The 22,278-nt window shown below is 45.8% G+C and overlaps 1 protein-coding gene across 1 annotated transcript; it reads left to right on the top strand.

Annotated features, from left to right (window-relative positions):
• The first annotated feature begins 16 nt into the window (after positions 1-16).
• LOC136012384 (killer cell lectin-like receptor subfamily G member 1) lies at positions 17-12,505 on the top strand. Its single transcript, XM_065675596.1, has 7 exons — positions 17-537; positions 1,906-2,071; positions 2,274-2,404; positions 7,842-7,934; positions 8,707-8,858; positions 10,741-10,844; positions 11,821-12,505. Exons 2-7 carry the CDS (start codon positions 2,010-2,012, stop codon positions 11,930-11,932), a joined length of 654 nt encoding a protein of 217 aa, XP_065531668.1. The 5' UTR covers positions 17-537; positions 1,906-2,009; the 3' UTR covers positions 11,933-12,505.
• The last annotated feature ends 9,773 nt before the right edge of the window (positions 12,506-22,278 follow it).

Here is a 22,278-nt window from a genome sequence, read left to right on the forward strand (position 1 = left end):
GGGCGCCGGGACGTGCGGCTGCGGCCTGCGGAGCGACAGCCCCGCAGTCACGTGGCCCCCGGGCTGCGGAGCTGCCCGCCCGGCTCCCGCGCCGCCTCGCGCGGCCCGGTGAAGAGGCGGAGGGGTTCCCGGCGGCAGGCAGCCGTTACCGGCGCTTGCCCTGTCGGAGGCAGCCGCAGAACGTGGCTGTGCCCCGCTAGGCACCGCCAGGCAGGGACACCGCTCCTCATAGAACTGCTTTGCGTCCTCCGTCCTCCTCGGTGCGCCTCCACGTGACAGATGTTCTTTGCCAGAGCTCTGAGGCTGTTGCACCTTTTCATCAGGAAAGAAACGCTGGATTTAGTGACCTTGTCAACGTGCCAGGGAAGGCACTTGTTTGAGGGGACAGATACATCACTTAAACACCTGCAGGGACGGCGACTCAGCCACCTCCCTGGGCAGCCTGTGCCAGTGTTTGACAGCCCTTCCAGGGGAGAGTTATTGCCTAATATCCAATCTAAATCTCCCCTGGCAGAGCTTGAGTGGCACTCACCAATGGTCAGTCTTTACTACTGTCCTGGTTTTGGCTGGGATAGAATTGATTTTCCTCCCAGTAGCTGGTGCAGTGCTGCGGTTTGGCTTTAGCCTGAGATTAATGCTGATAACACGCCCGTGTTTTAGTTGTTGCTCAGTAGCACTTACCCTGATCAAGGACTTTTCAGTCTCATGCTCTGCCAGTGAGGAGGAGGATGGGAAGCCAGGAGGAAGCAGAGACAGGACACCTGACCCAAACTAGCCAAAGGGGTATTCCATACCACAGAACCTCATGCCCAGTATAGGAACTGGAAGGGACCAATCACTGCTTGGGTCTGGTTGGGTATTGGTCAGCTGGTGGTGAGGAACCGTATTGTGCATCACTCCTGGTTATTTTTCTTTTTAGTTTTCTCTCTCTCTTGTTATTTCCCTATTCATTATTATTATTAGTATTTAGTATTAGTAGTATTATCATATTGTATTATTAAAGTGTTCTTACCTCAACCCCTGGGTTTTACCTTTTTCCCCATTCTCCTATCACCCCACTGTGGGAGGGGGAGAGTGAATGAGCATCTGCATGGTACTTAGTTTCCAGGTGGGTTTAAACCACAACGGCTCCTTCAGAAGAAGGCTAGCCCTTCCTGTTATTGCTGGCCACAGAGTCATAGGATGAATGAGTTTGCAAGGTTCCTCTCAAGGTCACCTGGTCCAATGCCCTGCTCAAGCTGGGCCATCTATAGCCAGTTGCCCAGGGCCATGTCCAGACAACTGTGCATGAAGGGAGGCACCACAGTCTTTCTAGCCAGCCTGTGCCAGTGTCCAATCACCCTGACAGTAAAAAAGTGTTTCCTGTTGTTCAGAGGGACCCTTCTGTGTTTCAGTTTCTGCCCATTTCCTTTTGTCCTGTCACTGGGCACCACTGGAAAGAGTCTTATCTCTTCGCGTACCCTCCCTTCAGGTATTTATATACATTAACAAGATCTTCCCCAAAACATGTCCAGACTAGACAGTCACAGTTCTCTCAACCTTTCCTCATAAGGTTGATGTTCCAGTCCTGTTACTGTCTTTGTCACCCGTTGCTAGACTCCAGTATGTCCCTGTCCCTCTTGTACTGATGCTGTTGAGATGTTGAATCAGAAGATCTGGAGGGATGCCACCTCCCAGTGCCTGCCTGTGCCTCGAGCACGTTCACACTGGGTGCTGGGTATAGACAGAGTTCCCAGTAGAAGTGTCCAAAGCTCACAAGGCTTCCCTCTAAAACTCATGCTGTCCAACTTTACTTCCTTTTTGACAGCAGTTGGGCTGCCAGTTTTTCTTGTAGCCATTGCTTATGTCATTTTTAACCTTGTACTCTTGCTATTCACCTTTTTAATCTTGTGATCTTGCTGTCAGACTCCTTCTGTCCTGAGAAGGAGCTCTGCAGAGCACAACACATTGTCACAGTCACTGCAGCGGTGTCATCACAGCTTCTTGGACTGTCAACAAATAGAATACCCATGAACTTCGTGGTTAATCACCTCTTCCCACTAACGGCTGGTCACAAGACATCCCTGATCAGGTTAGGAAACTGAAGTTGTTACACTTCCACTGCTCTCCATTCTGTTGTAGATTGGGTTACTTGGGTTACTTTGAGCAGCTGAAAATAGAGGTTGCATATTCACATTTCTTGTCTTCTGAATGTAGCCTCAGGTTTCCTGTTTTACGGGTGTTGAGCCTTGTCGCTCAACATCTTGCCAATCGAAACATCTTGTCATACGCAGTCTTTGCTTTGGCATGGAGAAAAGCAGATCAGAAACTTCTGCAGCTGAAGAAAATGAGGAAATAATTTATACATCTGTCAGATTCTCTCAGACTCCTCTGCCTAGGACCAGTGCTGCACGGGAAAACAGAGGTAAGGAAGCTGCATGAGGTAAGTCAACAAAAGACTTTATATTGAGCAAAAGCAAGATCTACACACTGAGCTGGCCACCGATTTTGAGTGCCTGCTTATGGTGCTGTTGCTTTGGTTCTAAAACTACTATGAGTATTTTAGTGTGACAAAAGCCCCTGCATTGTTTTCCCTCCCTTTCTCTGTCAGTCCCATTTCGGTGGCTACTCTAGGACATTCAGCCTAGGCATCCTTTTCTCCAAAAAAGGTTTGCAGTTTTGAAGTTGTCTGCTTGTCAGCCAGAAGAGATTGTCAGCAATAGTTCTTTGAAGGGCAGGTGAGATGTGAGTGCAGATAAATTAGAGGCGTATGCTAATCAGAGATCAGAGACAGAGGAGGCATATGAGATCATCCAGGCTCTCTCCTGTGGGGCTCTGCAGGATTCTTCTGTGATACATTTTTTCCTCTGTTTTCTCTGTTCTGGTTTTGCATACCTCCCAGTGAGCAAATTTTCAGTGTTTGCCTTGAGCCAGTTCTGCAGGACATTTTACTATCAGGAAGATATTTTTAGCCTTTCCTTCGATTTTCTCTTTCCTTATTTCCACTCCATTCCCCCAGCTCAGGCCTTGCAAATGTCACACTTAGCAATTTCTCTGCCTGCTTAGTTGAGAAATACTGCCTTAGAAGAGTGAGATTTTGCATTGGTGATCATTCCTTATGTCTCCTTCCCATGAGCTGATTGCTTTTCCTCTAAACGCCTGTGTGCTTTAGACAAGTTGTGTTGCATTAGCTGCAACACTAATGTTTTACCTCAGCTTTTTTCCAAGCTGTTATTACCAAGGGGGCTTTCACTTTGGGATACTAGATTCTATGCCCTGATCAGAATGATGACATATATATCTGTAGCTGTTAGTGCTGCCTGGTCACTTGCTGCACTATGAAAACAAAACCAGCACAGAAATCCCCAGGTTCCTATCTGGTAATCACACTCCATTTGCTTAGAATGCAGTCTTGTTTTCGCATGCATCAGAAATAGTGTTTTCTGTTGCATCAGAAGACACAGGGGCATCCCTTCATTCCCTGCCGTTTGTGTTCACTCCCACCCTGTTGGAGGTGGAGATTACCCAATGCCATCTTGAGATGTTTTACAGTTTTCTTCTTAATATTCCTCCTCTCCAAATTTCTTCATGTACCCTCATCTTTTTGAGCTGAAGTCTTAGGGCATAAAATAAGGAAGCTGATCTTTTAACACACTCTCTCTCTGTACATATTATTTGATTATTTCCCAGCTCTCTTCTTCGTGTGAGGAGTCCCTAGGGAGCACAGTTTAAATACCTTTCTTTAGAAGGTCTTTATTTTCAGCTCTGTCCCTGCCTCCATTATTTTTGAGAGATATGCTCTCAGGTATTTCATCTCTGTTTTCAAATGCACACATCTGCTACCAAGTCATCCCTGTGGTGCAGTATCACAAGTATATCACAGGTGTATAGATCAGTCCTCTGGTCAAACTGACTCTTTTTGGCACTTGTGGACTCCTCGAAAATGAAGAGTTGTTCTGGTTGTCTTCTGGCTCCCAGAGAGCTTTAGATAGGCCATACTACAAAAATGTCAGTCTAGCAGTCACTTAAGACAGTGTTAGGCTGTGTGGCACCCTTGTAGTGACAGCAATAACCAGGTCTGTGCCTTAGCCAAGGGCAGGATCCTTGTTTCTCAAATTCTTCTCCCTCGCCCTAGGTAGTCGTGCTACTCCCATAATGACGTAGGCAGGAGCTGAGGGGAGTGAGCTATTTGGGGCATTTCAAATATGTTCTTCAGACTGTCCTAGAAGACCTGAATTACAAAATGCTAACAGTTTTCAGATTTTGAACTGAATTTGGATTACCAAACCTAAAAATATTGGGTCATGTTGCTTGCAGCCTATCACAGTCACTTCTCCAGAGCACTGGGAGACCAAGCATGGTGCTCTGTATACTAGAAAGTTATAACACTGGGTATTTACATAAGGTAAAAGGTTCCCTCTCCCTTCCATTGGGGAGACTTTTCTACAGTTCCTCAGACAGCTACATGGAAATATTTCTGGATGCTCTATCCAGTTTTCTCTCTTGTGTTTCGAATTTATCTCAGATACTTCCCCGATCCTCTTCTACAAGAGCTTCACATGTAGTCCTGGGGATAAGGATCAAGCACAATCCCCTGAACCTGTTTTAAAAAAGGGGAAGTGCTGGGTCTCCCTTCCATAAGGGGTAAAAATGTCGATTTATGGACTTTATAATTCTGCTTTCCAGGACTGATCACTAAAGTTCAAGTGAGGTTTAAATTCTCCTCAAATACTTCAATATGATTTTCTGTCCTGGGTTCAGCAGTAGCAGTCATTTTTCTCCTTCTTAGTAGCTGGTGCAGTGCTGTGTTTTAAGTTTTTGGCCTGGGAAGTGTGCTGATAACGCCGATGTTTTCAGTTGCTGCTCAAATGTTTGGTCTGGCCAAGGACTTTCTGAACCTCATGCTCTGCTGGGGGCGAGGGGAGGCCAGGAGGAAGCAGAGACAGGACACCTGACCCAAACTAGCCAAAGAGGTATTCCATACCACAGCACGTCATGCCCAGGATGTAACGGGGAGTGACCCGGAAGAGCTAGGGACTGCAGGGTTGGACGAGGTATTGGTCGGTACTTGGCTGGGGGGAGTGGGGCGAGTTATCTGTTGGCTGGTGCTGAGGTGTTGTATTCTCTTCCCTTGTTATTTCCTTTAGCATTATTATTATTGGTGGTAGCAGCAGTGATTTGTGTTATACCTTGGTTAGTAAACTGTTCTTATCTCAACCCGTGGGAGTTGCATTCTTTTGGATTCTCCTCTCCGCCCCTCCAGGAGCAGGGGGAGGGCAAGAAGGGGGGGGAATGAGTGAACGAGGTTTGTGGTTGGGTTTAAACCACGACATTTTCCCACTTCACTTTTTCCCTCCCCAGATTATCTAGTGGCATATTTTTTCACTTTTAAGGACTGAAGTGAACTCTCCCATTGCTCTGGATGTGGAGGTGCCCTGGGATTTTGTTTTGATGCTGAGTCCAGTCATTTCCTTTTTTTCTGCAATTGGTTTGAAACAATAGAGGGTGAACTCTCTGTTCATTGCCAGGAGGCACCAGCTTCAGTGCCCAGTGCTAACATTTAAAGATTAACCCTTTCACTGACTGTCATCCTGGAAGTCGTTTTCCCTAAAATCAGGACCAGCTGTCTGGAGGATGAAGGAAATAGCTTCTTTGAGAGGCAAGAGAGGAAGGAAAACAGAAGTGCAAATCCTCATAAATGTGATCTCAGAACAAAGAATTATGTCTCAAAGGATATTTATTCTCTTTTGCTTAGTTTTCAGTTGTAATCTGCAGAGAAACAGCTCCACCCTACCTCTTAACCTCTGCCTATCTGCGTTCTCTGAAGGCTCAATCGGGTGGCAAAACCCAGGTCATCAGAGACACAAAGGTGACTTTACAAGAGGAACAGAGTTCAAGTCCTTCAGTTCTCCCACTGTCCGCTAGCATGAAGCTGAGGAGTAGGTTGTAGCTGAAAAGCCACCTGTATTTTGTAACTGAAAAGAGATGGGGTTTTGTTCTGTAACACAGACAAAAAAAGTAAAGTTGCTATTTTTTAATTACAAGTGGGACAGCTGGAAGATCCTGCAGGCTTCAGGAAGCGCGCCAAAACCTTTACCTTAGAAAAGAACTTTCTACCAGAAGAATGACACAGTGAAGCTCCTTCATGCTCTCCCTTGTTACCTTAGAAACTTCTTTTAGCCAAACCTGCGAGTCTAAATATATTGCTATAATCTGGAAACTGGTCTTAAAACCGGTTAAAACCAGGTGAGCCAGCAAACCGTTCTAAGATCATATTACTATATAACAGAAACTGGTCTTAAAACTGGTGAACTTGCAAACCCCTCTAAGGTCAAACTAGATTAATTCATATTAATTTATTGACCTGGTCTAGTTTCTGTATTTGGACAAAGCTTCCAGTGCTTAAATGATTCATTCTTGGTTTTAGGTGAAGTCCCTTCCCCTTCTGTTTCAGCGCTGGCTTTCTTTGTCCTTCCCACAATATTCTTGATACGTGATGTGCATTTGTTTTTAGCTTCCACCGAGAGGTCCTAATAAAAGTCTTCACTTTTACTGCTTACAACTGTGTTTTTCTTTTAGCCATTCCTTTTGATTAATCTCTGAAAAACTTCCTCATTTTCCTGTAGTTTTCCATTCTGAAGTCATTATACCGCAGTGCCTTTTTGTTATTGTTTCTGGATTTTGGCTCTGTTGAATCTCAGTGCATTTGTGTTCACTGTGGCAGAGAAGCTGCTGGATGGAGCCATGGTGAGCAGGGTGGCCTGAGCACAGCTCAGGGCAGTCACGAGCTGCTTTGCTTTCTGTGGTTCTTGGCTCGCCACTCTGTGAGGTGCCTATTGATGGTGTCTAAGCATTCAGTCTCAGCATCATGCGCTGATATGGAATTTGCATAATTTAATGAGATCAATTGACATCTGTCATCATTGGGCTTCCCTCACAGTTGCTCTGTTGGTTTTTGGTTGTACTTTTTTTTTTTCTGGTTCATGAGTGCTGTCACCATCCTTGTCTGGCAGCCTATAATATAATTCCAACCCTGTGCATTTAGTAGTATTCACCTGGTCTGTAGGGATGCTGTTACTGTTATTTCTTGATGTAGTTAGTTATTTAACTTAATTTGACTCTAATTTGACTTGAGGAGAGAACACCGCCGTCTGTCTTCCATGTGTATTTCATATCCTATTGCTATGGCATGCTGCTCACAGCCCTTCTTCCACCAAGTTTTAGATATACTTGCTGTGATAGTGTCTTTGGTTAAAGATAGCCTTCCCCTTTGTCCTTCTTATTGCTTAGGCTCCTAGCCTTTTCGGGGAGTGCAGATATGTTTCTTTGGGTCTTGTGACATGACTGAGAAGCACCTCAGATTTTGTAAGCTTCACCAGGGACTTTGTTGCTGTACTTGGGTAGAAGACTCCAGAGCACAACAAGAGCAGGATGTGGTAGATAAGCTTAAGGGAGAATCACAGAGAAATCCTGGGTTCCTCAACATCGGTAACCATTAGCTGCACATCTATTGCTTTTTAGAAAGTGCTGTTGTCTGTAGCTCTTATACTAAGATTAATAAAACAGGTGGGGGCTGAGATGTGGCTGACCTGCAGACACATAAACCTCCTGTGAAGCTCAGGCAAGGAATGATGGCTTCTAGCCCAGCTGAAATGAGGCCCTGGTCTGGTGGGCAGGGGTGTGGGGAGCTCCCAGGGAGGTGGGCAGGGGTAGTGATGGCAGCGATGTGGAGTGTAGGCAGACAGCAATCTCTAAGTAGTTCAGTTCCTTATGGAAGTGCCCGGGACACAAGTGAACTGTGTAAAACCACTGTCAGTTTTCATGTTGCTCCTGTTTACTATGGTTTCTTATTTCTTTTACAGCTCCCTGTCTATGGCCAGAAGTTGTGCCAGGCTTGGCTATAGGCTTTGGGATACTGAGCATCTCCCTAGCAATTGCTTTGATATGGAAGATGAGTAAGTGCACAAAGGGGTGGTAAGGATAAGCAACCATCAGCAAAGACCACAGATTCATCTAAACACAGGAGCTCAGATCCTGAATTCCATATATGGGGTTAAACCAGAAGCTATTCTAGGTTTCTACCAGCCTTAAGTACCAAATGCCTATCCAGAATATTGTGAAGAATATACTCCTTGTGCAGACCCCAGGCAACCCATTTCAGAACCTGTTGCAAAGAACAGTGAAAGACACTGAAAGGCTTCTGTAGACTTGTCTGCAGCAATTAAAGTGGTATACTATAGATTAAAGATACAAGGTGTGTAACGCTTCTGCATGCATGCAGAAGGTGCCAGACTATGTGGAAGAACCTACTATTTGTTGCTTAAAATTTGTTCAACGTAAGTGTGATGATCACACTTTTACCCACAGAATGATGTCAGTTTTTCCTCTTACTTTTTGCACACCCAGAGTGCTGCCTGCTTTCAGATAGCCAATTTTGGTTCTTAGGTACCTTGAGCAGTTCAGAGGAAACCCGGTGGGGTTGGGGCGGGGGGAAGTGGGCGGTGTTGCACCGGTATCAGAGTGCATGTGACTCTTGTACAAATACGTGGAAATTGCACAGAGGATCTGAAGTTCAGTGTTCACACACTTATTTTTGGATGCTTTTCCTCACTTGTGTTTTCTGCATTGCAAATATCCAGAAGAGCTGCTTTTCAGCAGATTGTTACTGACAAGTGTTTTTCTGTTGGTTAATGGTAGAGAAAAGCTGGTACTTGGATTCCTTCACAGGTAACTCCCAGCCACGCTGCCCTGAGCAGTGGGTCGCCTACAGAGGGAGCTGCTACTCCTTCTCCAAGCAGAAGAAGGACTGGCATTCCAGCCGGCAGTCCTGCGGGGCACAGGGAGCTCATCTCCTGGTGATCAGTGATACTTGGGAAATGGTAATGATTTTCTTATTCTCTGAGGACCTTCAGTCTCCTTGCGGATACCTCAGCGACTGACAACCAAGCAGTACTGTCAATCTGGCAATATTTTGTCTTTAGAGGAGAGGAAGTATTTACGACTGTGATGTTACAGTGCACTTCCAGTTTCAGTGTACACCTTAGATGTTCCCAGCAGACAAAGCAGCAAAATGAAGGGAGAGGTGATGGTCACTGTCAGCTATTCAAAATCATCCTATGAAGGATGTTAGGAGACAGCCTTTTCCACCGTCCCACTCCATCTCCCTTCTATCCCCAACATGGCTGTTACGAATGATTATAGGGAAAGACCCTGCACTGTACTTATTGCCTACAAACCAGTACAGCCACACTCTCCAGAGATCCCCCCTCTGCAAAAATGATGCCTTTCTTCCCTGCAGCCACTCCAGCTCTTCCTGCTTAGTGACCTTTACCACTGTCTGTGTTCATGCATAGGTATTTCTTTCCCAGTCTGTTTTCAATGCTTACTTCCCCTCTCTGCCAAAAGTATTCTTATGCTGGTGAAATCAGAAGCCGTCTGTTACACTGCTCATTTTCTAGTAGGTGCTCACTGAGAGTAGTGGCATGTATGACCACAGAAGAAATGGGTAAAGCTGATCACTAGGGTGGTGAGGCACATCTGCCTACGTGGAGCAGAAGTACCTGATTGGTTTTGTGCAAGCCAGGACTTATTAGCTCAGGTCCACTGAACGTGGACAGTTTCCAGCCCCTGGACAGAAGTTGCATTGTATGATGTTCTGTGGGAGCTTACAAAGCTATGTTTCTGCTCAACTGGAACTATGTACCAACCTCTCATGCTTGCTTAAGCAAATCCTGATTCCTTGGGAAATTCCTGTCTTCCCCACATATTACCCATTTCTCTCCATGAAGAAAGCCTCCCTGGTCCAGCTGCTTTCTTACTGCTGTCTCTGCTACTAGAGTGTTACCCATTTTCCCTGCTCAGATATCCCTGTGTTAGCAAGACTCTCCTAGCTAGTTCAACCTCCTTTCGTTAGGGAAGCAGTCACCTCCAAACCACCAGCAACACTTGAGAATTCCTCAAGCTACTCCTATTCCCACCACTTTACCAAGTTTACCACTTTGTTAATGCTTCTGTGTGAAGATGTCTGCTGTGAGGCTTGTTTATGGCAGCAGAGATAAAGATGGAAGAATGGATCCCAGTCACACACTGAAAGGTTGCTGTTGTTTAGTTCCTTTGCAAATGTGGACAAGGTTCTCTCTTTTGTCTTTATTCCTTTTTATTTTTAAGGAGGGGATTTACTTCAGGGCTGAGTTTTGGTTCCAGGCTTCACCTTGAAACAGTAAGCAGGAGTTAAAGGTTAGGCAAAAGGAAATTAATATTGAAAACACGTAGGAGGAATGTTTCCGTAAAATATAAAGAGCATTGGTCCTGGGGTTTTTAGATAGATCTGTCAGTGCCTGCACATCCTGCCCTGACCTGTTTTTACCTTTAATTGTTAATACTCTGTATTAGCTTGCTAGCTAGCTGTATGGTAAAGCATCGATACTAATAGCATATGTTCCTACATAAAGTGTAGGATACTTCAGGAAACTGGGGTGCAGTTGGCTCACATGTTGCCCTGAGAAATGGCCTTTGAAGAATCTGTCTAGGACCCTTGAAAGCACTCTTATTTCCTTTTGAGTTCACACATAGTTTTTATTCCAGTCATGATTTGCGGGGCTGATCTTCCTGATTAGAAGGTGTGGAGAAGCAGTATTGTCAGCCATTTATGGAATAGTCAGGCAAGGGGATATATCTTGCTCTCTGTTCTATTTACGTATCTTTACCTCCATTTTCAGGCTGGATTTCATTAGTTACTTTGTAATTCATTACCATTTCTAGGAGCTGTTCAAGAGTATTCAACCAGAATGTTTCTGGATTGGACTGAGGAACAGCACAGGCTCTGGATGGATTTGGGAAGATGGCTCTATATTCAATGGCACCAAGTGAGTTTCATTGTGTTTTAAAAACAACAGTGCTAATTCAGATTGCCTGATGTTCCAAAATGCCCAGAGTTCCTGCATCAGATTTCAGTAGCTTTCTTCCTGGGCAGATTTCATTGTCACCTGTATGGCACTGAACTCGAAAGGGTCTACTTTTTACTGCCCTGCACCTTGTAAAGGCTGTTATTGTACATGTAAAAAGCATGGCTAATGTTAGTATCTCACTCTCTACTTCCCTTCAGCTTCTCAGATCAGCGATCATTTACCTGTACTGCTCACTCAGTTGCTCAGTCAGAAAACCATATGGTCCATCTTGGCTTAACTGGATTTAGCCACTTTTCACCTGTTCTGCCAAGTGATGGTGTCACTGGGTGTGAGTACCCAGCACTTTGCTGCTTTACTGGTGCCAGCCCAAGTCAGAACCTTAATTTTGGCTCAGTCTTGGACAAAACTCAGCATTCTGCATGAGGTAAAACATTATGATTTGGTCCAGTGACTTTGCCTGGCCCTTTACCTCTTATGGCAGTGAAGGGAACTAGTTAGCGTCTTAACACTTCTCCAGTGAGAAAACTCTCCCAAGATCACTGTCAGTAGGTTGGTACTCTAAGAACTTGGTTTAGTTCCCTTTTTAAATCCAGCTTTCTATTCTTACAAACTCCTTTGAGACGATCATCTTTCCATGAAACTCTCAGCACTGCCATTCTCATGATGGTGGGTACCACTTTCACGGTCAGGGCATCATGTCCATGTTTGGTTATGATTTCGGTTCCACAGTGGCAAACTTACTTAGATGTGTGATCTCCAGGGTTTTACGGTTTTCTGGGTGCATGTATTGTTTTCTAACAGCTGTCCTTTGGAGGCTGGGTTCTTTCACTTCCTCTGGGCTCCACCCTCCAAAATCAGTTGTTGTTCCTTTCTCACCTCCTGGAGATATCTCAGCATTTTCTCTCAGTCTATTTTTGTTCCATGTCTCTTGCAGCATTCTCTCTAACAGCCCTGTGCAGCGTTGTGCTGTCCTGATGAAAGATCACTTCCAGGCCTCCAGCTGTGAATTTGCTGCTCCATGGATCTGTGAGAAGTCTCTTAGATAAATCCCATGTGCATTTTCATCCCATAACAGTCTCCTCAGTGGTACAAGTGGATCATTGTCCGGCAAACCAAAGGTTACACAAGACCAAGGATTTGCCTCTTTCACACCCTCACAAAGGTGTTTTGCAGGGATGGGTTTGTTGCCCATAATCATGAGTTATCATCAGCAGTAGATCCATTCTCAACATGTGTTGGCTTACTGCTATTTATGACCAGATGAGACCTGGAACATATTCCCTGGCCTAGTCTTTGCCTTGTGTGTCCTATAAGGGCAAACAAAATTTTTGTCACAACAGATGCTGGGTCTTCAGATCTCTGAGGGTGAGCTGGCCATTCCTCCATTCCTGAGCATCAGATTTCATTTCCATTCCCTGCCTCTCCATTGGCTGGTGCTAGCAGGACTGGGAAAATGAAGCCTGGTTTCTAGTGCTGAAAACATATAAACAGGCTTCTACCAGGTGGCAGCCTCTCCTTTTGCATTCCGCTACTATGAGTAGCAGAGAAGAAATGAGACTTCAACTTCTGTAAATCCAGAAGTGCAAATAAACTGCTAGTACTGCACTGGACCAAAAGTATGCACCTGTGTCATTACTTTTCTCTGTTGGAAGGAACCAGCTGCACTCCATGCTTTATAGGCCAACTTCAACCAAATGAGTCAAGAGGCTGGAACTTCTTACAAACAAAGGAACACAGTTAATCGTGTGTTATTATTGAATCGACCAAGAACATGTTTCTCTCTCCATCTGCAGTTTCATAACTGCAGAGAGGGGAAGCAGTGGACAAATCCTTACTGCAAGGAGCTTTCAGTTCAAATAGAGCAGAGGCAGACTAAGAGTGTGAACAGCATAAAACCACAGTGAACATTAAGGGTGGGACAGTAGGTTGCATTTCCATACACTTGAAAACTCTCTTTTTTCCAGCCAGAGATTTTGTTCCAACAAAGGAAGACAAATGTTATTAATTTCCAATTTATTCTACTTATGCCAGTATACTATATTCTAATTTACTATTATCAATTTAGCCTTGGTCTGGATTTGCAGTTTATAGTCCAATGCACTCAGAGCAGTAACTCTGACAGGACTGCTTGATGATGCACCGGTACATGCTGGGGGTGACCCAGATGGAAGGAAGTTTTGCAGAAAAGGACCTGGGTGTCCTAGTGAACACCAAGTTGAACATGAGCCAGTAATGTGCCCTTGCAGCAATGGGGACAAATGGTATCTTGGGTTGTACTTGACAGAGTAGTGCCAGCAGATTGAGGGAGGTATGACAGAGGTGATCCTTCCCCTCTACTCAGCACTGGGAAGGCCGCACAGTTGAGTACTGTGTCCAGTTCTGGGATCCTCAGTACAAAAGAGGCATGGATATATTGGAGAGTCCAGTGAAGGGCCACAAAGATGATGAAAGGACCAGAACATCTTTCCTATGAGGAGAGGTTGAGACAGCTCTTTCTGAGACAGAAAAGAAGGCTGAGGGGAGACCTTATGAGTGTGTATATATATATATAGTGTGTATATAGATATATGTATATATGTATGTATATATATACACATACATATATATATATAATGAATCTGAAGGGAGGGTACAAAGAGCCAGGCACTGTTCAGTGGTGCCCAGTGACAGGACCAGGGGCAATGGGCACAAACTGAAATGCGGGAGATTCCCTCTGAACATCAAGGAACACTTTTTTACCGTGAGGGTGACTGAGCACTAGTGCAGGTCCACCAGAGAGGTTGTGCGGGTCTCCATCTTTGGAAATACTCAAAAGCTGTTTGGACATGGTCCTGGGCAGCCAGCTTGAGCAGGGGGGTTGGACCCAGATGTCCTCAAGAGGTCCCTGCCAGTCTCAACTACTTTATAATTCTGTGAGAGATATGCTAAAGGTCAGGACAAGGAAGCACATCGGGTAGAAGGAGGTGGATGGGTAAGAAGGACAGGTCTGTGGAGGTGAGACTGAGGAGGCAGGTGTGGAGGACAGAGATAATAAGAGGAAAGAACTAAGTCAGCATGGTGTGTGTTGGAGAAGGGTGAGGGAGAAACTAATTGACGCAAGCACTGGAGGTTCAATCTGAAAATGCTAGGTCAGGGGTTCACAAGGAGGATTGCAAATAAGTTAGAAGGGATTGTTATTAGGATTGATGCTGCATGTAAATGAACACTAAAACCAACTTTGAAATTACAGAGAAAACAGAAAATTGTTGTTTCTGCCCAGCAATTTTCTTTTCAAATATGAAATTGTCCTTCCATGACCTGGTTGAAAGAAGCACCTTTATATTTTTGTCAGCTTATGCAGTTTAATGCAGTTTTGAGCAATCCATTTGTTGCAATGCAACAGCAAATTCCTCTCCTGCCGTTTACGGTATGCCTTCAATTGCATATCTCTGGTATGTGAGGCCTGACATTCATAGAGGATGTAACACATGAAAGTATCAGGGCAGATGAAGACGAAACTGCAGACCTTAGCATACTTAACTAAGCGGATGTCTGCTGAGCTTTATCTAGAGTTCACTGAGCTGGGGTCTTCAGGTGGGAATGTTCCCAGCAAGGGTGGGTCTACTTTTCAATAACTATGCCTGCAACAGTTGGACTTGGGGAAACTGCAAGAAGCAAGCATAGTATTTTAAGCAATTTACTAGGAGCTAAAAGCTTTGAGTTTTCATCTCAGATTGGATTACTTTGGGTAAGTCATTTTGTATGTGCCAGAGTCATAGAATTATAGAATGGTTTGTGTTGGAAAGGACCTTAAGGTCGTCTAGTTCCAACCCCTCTGCCATGGGCAGGGACACCTCACACTAGACCATGTCACCTTAAGGCTCTGTCCAAACTGCCCTTGAACACTGCCAGGGATGAAGCATTTATCACTTCTTTGGGCAACCTGTTCCAGTGCCCCATCACCCTCTGTCGTGGTTTAAGCCCAGCTGGTAACTCAGAACCATGCAGCTGCTTGCTCACTCCCCCCTCTTCTTCCACCCCTGCTTCCATAGGGATGGGGAGGAGAATCGAAAGAATGTAAATCCCATGGGTTGAGATAAGTACAATACAGTAACTGTATACAGGTATAATACAATAATATACCTGTAAAGGTATAATACAAAACTACTACTGCTACCACTAATAATAATAATGGAAATAACAAGGGGAGAGAATATCAAACTAAAAGGGGAAAAGGAAAAGAAAACAATAAACACAACTGATGGACAGTACAATTGCTCACCACCCACCAACCCAAGCAGTGATCTGGGCCTCCTGGGTAACACTTCCCAGTCTATATACTAGGCATGATGTGCTGCGGTATGCAATACCCCTTTGGCTTCTTTGAGTCAGGTATCCTGGCCGTGCTTCCTCCCAGCTTCTTATGCCCCTCCTCACTAGCAGAGCACGAGACTGAAAAGTCCTTGATCGGGGTAAGCATTACATAGCAACATCTAAAAACATCAGTGTGTTATCAGCGTTGATCTCAGACTAAAATTGAAAGCACAGCACTGCACCAGCTACTAAGAAGGAGAAAAATGACTGCTACAGCTGAACCAAGGCACCCTGACAGTAAAGAACTTCCTTATATTTAACCTGAACTTCCACTGTTTCAGTTTAAACCCATCACCCCTTGTCCTATCACAACAGTCCCTGATGAAGAGTCCATGTCCAGCATCCTTGTAGGCCCCCCTCAGATACTGGAAGGCTGCTATGAGGTCTCCATGCAGCTCCAACCAGGCTGAGCAGTCCCAATTTTCTCAGCCTGTCTTTGTATGGGACGTGCTTCAGCCGCTGATCATCCTCGTGGTCTCCTCTGGACCACTCAACTATCAAAAAAAGATACTGTCCTTGACTCCTAGAAAGTTGCCAGGCCCTCTGAAATGTTGCTGGAAACCACATGCTTTGTCAAAATGGTGGTAGCATCTACAGAAGGAAACCTAGAAGTGACTTTACCAGAGAACCCCACTAACGTAGCAGCTTCTCATGTTATTGTGGTGTGCGTAGGTAAGGTAACCATGTCTCTGAGCTTGCCTAGTTATCTAGTGAATAGTGCAAAAATTTTGCCTCTCCTAGGATTTTACAGTGCAGTGCATACTAGACTTTTAATTTTTAGCTCTTCAAATATGGCCTCTCAGTCGCATCCCAAACTATTACCCGCTCCTGGTGATCCATGTGGGTGCTAGGGATATAGGTAGTAGTAGACTGGGGACCATAAAGAAAGACTACAGAGCCCTGGGAGAGGTGGTTAGGGGCTCCGGTGCTCAGATAGTCTTTTCCTCAATTCTCCAGGACACAGGGGAGGACCAAGACAAAGCTAGGAGGATTGGCCAGGTCAATAAATGGTTAAAAGGGTGGTGTCATAGTCAGGGGTTTGGGCGTCTTGAACATAAGACTGAAGTTAGTAGGCCAGGTCTACTGCGGGCTGGTGGAGCTGCTCTGGTAAAGAAGGGGAAGAACAGTTTTGGTAGGAGGCTTGCCAGACTGGTCAAGGAGGCTTTAAACTAGATGTGTTGGGGGAGGGGGGCATCATTCCATCCCAACACACCCAGTCAGTTGCCAGCACCTATAATAACTGCTAGGAACAATGTACATAATATTCCGGCTGCTCCAGCCAACGAGCCGGCTTCAATTGGAGCTCGTCTCAGATGCCTCTATACAAATGCCTCTAGCATGGGGAACAAACAAGAGGAATTAGAGATGTGTGCACGTCTATGGGGGTATGATATAATAGGCATCACAGAAACATGGTGGGATAATTCCTGTGACTGGAGTGTTGGAATGGAAGGTTACAGGCTCTTTAGAAAAGACAGGCCTGGCAGGCGGGGAGGGGGAGTTGCCCTTTATGTTAGGGATAGGCTGGAGAGTATGGAACTCTGGGGACAGGTGAGCAGTCAACAGAGTTTGTGGGTCAGGGTTAAAGGGAAAACAACCATGGGAGACATTACTGTGGGGATCTGTTACAGGCCGCCTGATCAAGGAGAACCTGTGGATGAAGCACTCTATAGACAAATAGGAAAAGCCTCACACTTGCAGGCCCTTGTTCTCATGGGGGATTTCAAGCACCCTGACATCTGTTGGAACGATGGCACTGCACGGCACAAGCAATCTAGGAGGTTCCTCGATTGCGTGGAAGACAACTTCCTTCTGCAAGTAATAGAGGAGCCGACAAGGAGAGGTGCCATGCTTGACCTTGTGCTTACCAACAGGGAAGGGCTTGTTGAGAATGTGACACTCCAGGGCAGTCTTGGATGCAGCGATCACGAGATGGTCGAATTTGAGATCCCCAGGACAGTGAGAAGAGCGTGCAGCAAGCTCACTGCCCTGGACTTCAATAGAGCAGACTTTGGCCTCTTCAGGAGCCTGCTTAGTAAGGTTCCGTGGGATATAGCCCTGGAGGGCAGGGGGGCCCAAGACTGTTGGCTGATATTCAAGGATCACCTGCTACAAGCTCAGGAGTGCTGCATCCCAACTAGAAGGAAGTGCAGCAGGAGGGCCAGGAGACGTCCTTGGATGGATAAGGAGCTGCTGAGGAAAATTCAAAGGAAAAAAGAGGCTTATAAAAAATGGAAGCAAGGACAGGCGGCCTGGGTAGAGTACAGGGATGTTGTCCGGGAAGCTAGGGACCAGGTTAGGAAGGCTAAGGCCCAGTTAGAATTCAACCTAGCCAGGGATGTTAAGGATAACAGGAAGGGATTCTACAGGTACGTAGTGAACAAAAAACAGACTAGGGACAACACAGGCCCCCTGAGGAAGCTTTTGAGAGAACTGGCTACACAGGATTTGGAGAAGGCTGAGGTTCTGAATGACTTCTTTGCCTCGGTCTTCACTGGCAAAGGCTCTGACTGCAACACCCAGTTCTTAGAAGGTAGATGCAGGGGCTGTGAGAATGAAGACCTTGGGCCCACTGTAGGAGAGGATCTGGTTCGAGACCATCTTCAAAATCTGAACGCGCACAAGTCCGTGGGACCTGATGGAATCCATCCGCAGGTCCTGAAGGAGCTGGCGAATAAAGTTGCTAAGCCACTGGCCATCGTATTTGAAAAATCATGGCAGTCAGGTGAAGTTCCTGATGACTGGAAAAAGGGAAATATAACCCCCATTTTCAAAAAGGGGAAAATGGAAGACCCGGGGAATTACAGACCAGTCAGTCTCACCTCTGTGCCTGGCAAGATCTTGGAGCACATTCTCCTGGACAGCATGCTAAGGCACATGAAAAACAACAAGGTGCTTGGGGACAGCCAGCATGGCTTCACCAAGGGGAAATCCTGCCTGACCAATTTGGTGGCCTTCTATGATGGGGCTACAGAATTGATGGATAAGGGTAAAGCAGTTGATGTCATCTACTTGGACTTGTGCAAAGCATTTGACACTGTCCCACACGACATCCTTGTCTCTAAATTGGAGAGATATCAATTTGATGGATGGACCACACTCGGTGGATAAAGAACTGGCTGGATGGCTGCACACAAATAGTTGTGGTCAATGGCTCGATGTCCGGCTGGAGACCAGTAATGAGTGGTGTCCCTCAGGGATCAGTGTTGGGACCGGTCTTGTTTAACATCTTCGTTGCTGACATAGACAGTGGGATTGAGTGCGCCCTCAGCAAGTTTGCCGATGACACCAAGCTGTGTGGTCCGGTTGATCTGCTGGAGGGAAGGGATGCCATCCAGAGGGACCTTGACACGCTTGTGAGGTGGGCTGATGCCAGACTTATGAAGTTCAACCACAACAAGTGCAAGGTCCTACACCTGGGTCGGAGCAATCCCAGGCACGGCTACAGATTGGGCAAAGAAGAGATTCAGAGCGGCCCTGCAGAGAAGGACTTGGGGGTGCTGGTCGATGAGAAAATGAACATGAGCCGGCTTCAGTGTGCGCTCGCAGGCCAGAAAGCCAACCGTATCCTGGGCTGCATCAAAAGGAGCGTGACCAGCAGGTCGAAAGAAGTGATCCTGCCCCTCTGCTCTTGTGAGACCTCACCTGGAGTATTGTGTGCAGTTCTGGTGTCCTCAACATCAAAAGGACATGGAACTGTTGGAACAAGTCCAGAGGAGGCCACGAGGATGATCAGGGGACTGGAGCACCTCCCGTATGAAGACAGGCTGAGGAAGTTGAGGCTGTTCAGCCTGGAGAAGAGAAGGCTGCGTGGGGACCTCATAGCAGCCTTCCAGTACCTGAAGGGGGCCTATAGGGATGCTGGGGAGGGACTCTTCGTCAGGGACTGTAGTGACAGGACAAGGGGTAATGGGTTAAAACTTAAACAGGGGAAGTTTAGATTGGATATAAGGAGGAAATTCTTTCCTGTTAGGGTGGTGAGACACTGGAATCAGTTGCCCAGGGAGGTTGTGAGTGCTCCATCCCTGGTGGTGTTCAAGGCCATGTTGGATGAAGCCTTGTGTGGGATGGTTTAGTGTGAGGTGTCCCTGTCCATGGCAGGGGGGTTGGAACTAGATGATCTTGAGGTCCTTTCCAACCCTAACTATTCTATGATTCTATTCTATGATTCTGTGAAATGTAAAGTAAGTAAATACGTGAGGTTGTCTCAAAAGTTGACTGTTCTTTGAAGGGAAAGAATTTCCAGCTGCAGATTTTACTTTCAACGATGTACTTGGTGCTTCTCTGGGTTTAAGTTTTTACAATACTAAAGGGATCTGAAGCAAATATACTCATTTACATGAAAAGCAGTTGAACAAATATCTTTGGCAGAGCTTTTGATCTTCTGTCTAGAGCATGTCAATAGAGCTGATTGCTATATACTAGTTTTCTTGGAATTAATTTCTGTTTGGATGAACTCTGTATGCAGCAATGAATGAATACTGGAGGAGCATGGCTAGAAGATCAAGTTAACTTACAATCCTCATTCTCCATGACATTTATGAGGCTGCAGTTGGACTGTGTCTGGTCTGCTGGTCCCCAGTTGAAGAGGAATGTGGAGCAACTGGAGAGGGTGTAACGAGGAACTACCAAATCAGTCAGAGTGTGGAGCATATGACCCACTGGGAGTAACAGGGGGAGCTGGGCTTGTTTAGTCTGACCAAGAGGAGGTTGTGATGATTAAATAACTGCTTATGAATAGTTGAAAAGCAGTTACAAGGATGTTGGAACATGGTCTTTCTTGGTAGGGGCAGAAGATATAACCTGCGGCAATGGCTGCAACTGCAGCTTCTGGAGTTCAGACTTGACATGATGAAAGATGTCTTCACCAGAGATTAGTGCAACACTGGAATGGGTAACAGAAGAAATGGTAGGTTCTCCATATGTGGAAATTTTCAAGATTTTGTTTGACAAAGTCACACCTGACAGCACTGACAGCAGGCCTGCTTTAAGTGAAAGGATGGACTAAATAACTTTCAGAGCTTCCTTCCAACCAGCACTTCTGTATTGCATAAAAAATTCATCAGGATCCTTGATCCAGATGCAAGGATACTTAATGCTCATTTTGCACAGTTGGGACACTAAATGTCCCTTTGCACTATGCCAAATAACAGAACTTAAGATTCACTAAGAGAAATCCAGGAATGATAATACTAAGACACACTTTCCTTATGCATAGACCAACACCTTGCAGGAGTTTTGTTGAGGAGCCCAGAGTTAACCACTTCAGATCTAGCCAAAAAGCTTTAGAAAGTCTGTTTGCCTTCTCAGTTGTACTCACAGCAGATAGAGATGGCAGGAGAGAGAGAGAGAAAATTCATTGCCACTGCTTTGTCTGTGCCACCTCCTACAAGCTGAATTACATGGACCATAGAGAGAACCTTGAAACTAGGCTGCTGGGGCCCCAGGTTGCTATTGGGAATGGGAGAGGCCAAGCAACTTGTGTCAGTTCAGTACCTGGGCACATTAATTGGTACCCACTGGGATTCTCAAGCCTTTAAAATCTTTCCACCTTCAACTGACTGAAAACATTTATCTTCAGTTTTTGGCTACAAAGCACATTTTTGACCAAGGTCTTAATGATCGGGAGCTGACTTGGAAGTGGCGTGGGCTGTTTGGCTATTTGCAAAAAAGGGTAGCCCTCTTTTCTTCTGCAGTGTCAGGTCTGCATCTCTTTCCCAAAAGGTTTGTGTTCGATGAGTCTGGCTCCCAACCCTTTCAAACCAATGTAAGTATCATCTTCAAAAGCACTTTGACCACCCCATGTACAAATCCTCTTCTCTGTGGATAAGGCAGACCTTCCTGGGTTAAATTTCTTTCGGTCAGGCAGAGCAACCTTTAGGCATCAGATGGAGAAGGCAAACTATAAGCCTGGGCTGTCTTTGGGTCAGTCCCCAAGGACATTCACTATGATCCTCCGCTTTCCCATGCAGGTCACAGCAGGGCGGAATGAGGTCTGTGATGAAGGTTTGTTATCACATTGCACTTGGATTTCTTAACTCCAAAATTCCTGAGTTTACCAAACCTCTGATGAAGACAGTAATAGTAGTAGAAGAGGGGAAGGTACAGACAGATAATAATTTCATTCTGCATCCTTTTCAATCAGAATTTTATGTTTTACATCCTCTAACATAGACCTCTATTCTTTGGAGTTTGTGTTAGGACTGTAAGACAGGTATTCTACTGCCACTTGCAAGGGTAATAATTACCAGAACTATTGATCCTTCTGCTGCAGACTAAGACAGTAAAGACAGGGGTCAAAAAGAAACTTCCCCTTGTGATACAGCATTGCCTATCATAGCAGTGCGTTACGTGGATTTCCACATGATGAAACCAGTAAGGACTCCACCAAACAGCAATACTTTGAATGAGATGTGCCAATAACTTGGCCTGGAACAAGAGCCACTACGGGGAAAGCAAGACACAGGCCACGTCTTTTCTGCTGTGTGAGGGCAGCTGCTGCTGTGGGGAACTGGTTAATGTGTTACGTGCTGTTAATGGGTTGAACTTTTGGCAGCTTCCATCATGTCACTGTCCCTGTTTCTGTCCAGGTGAAGGCCAGATTATCTTAGACCACTTGATTGTGCAGAAACTCCTGGCACCGTTTTCCTGGCATTAGCGCTGGTGAGACCAGGAACAGAGAGCACAAGGGCGCAGGTTGGGTGGAAGGGGAAGGTTTTCAGTGTTTGCATTCTGTTTTCAGATCTTGCCTGGAAGTGGGGGTTAGGCACACCACTCTTGTTTCCCAAACCCTAGCTCAGCCTCCTGCTCCCAGTTTGAAGAGCCCCACCAGCAGCCTCCATAACCAGCGCTGTGGCCAGCTCCGTACAGGGAGACCTGCCAGAAATGGAGGCCTTCCCCTTATACTTTCCTCTTAGCCCTTCTTGGTTTTGGCTACGGCCTTTCCCCCTCTGCCGGCTGCCCTGCCCCAGACAAGAGACAGCTCCAGCTTGCTGAGCAGTTCCCCTCCCTCTCCCCCCAGCAGCTGGCTGCCAGCCCA

Source organism: Lathamus discolor, chromosome 1, assembly GCF_037157495.1.
Source record: "Lathamus discolor isolate bLatDis1 chromosome 1, bLatDis1.hap1, whole genome shotgun sequence".
In the NCBI taxonomy this organism is placed as follows: Eukaryota; Metazoa; Chordata; class Aves; order Psittaciformes; family Psittacidae; genus Lathamus; species Lathamus discolor.

Bases quoted from the DNA above. Each gene is read 5' to 3' on its own strand.
- LOC136012384 (XM_065675596.1), top strand. From the start codon at position 2,010: ATGAACTTCGTGGTTAATCACCTCTTCCCACTAACGGCTGGTCACAAG. The intron at 2,405-7,841 runs GTAAGGAAGCTG...TTTCTTTTACAG, and splicing joins TGCTGCACGGGAAAACAGAG to CTCCCTGTCTATGGCCAGAA. The intron at 8,859-10,740 runs GTAATGATTTTC...TACCATTTCTAG, and splicing joins TCAGTGATACTTGGGAAATG to GAGCTGTTCAAGAGTATTCA.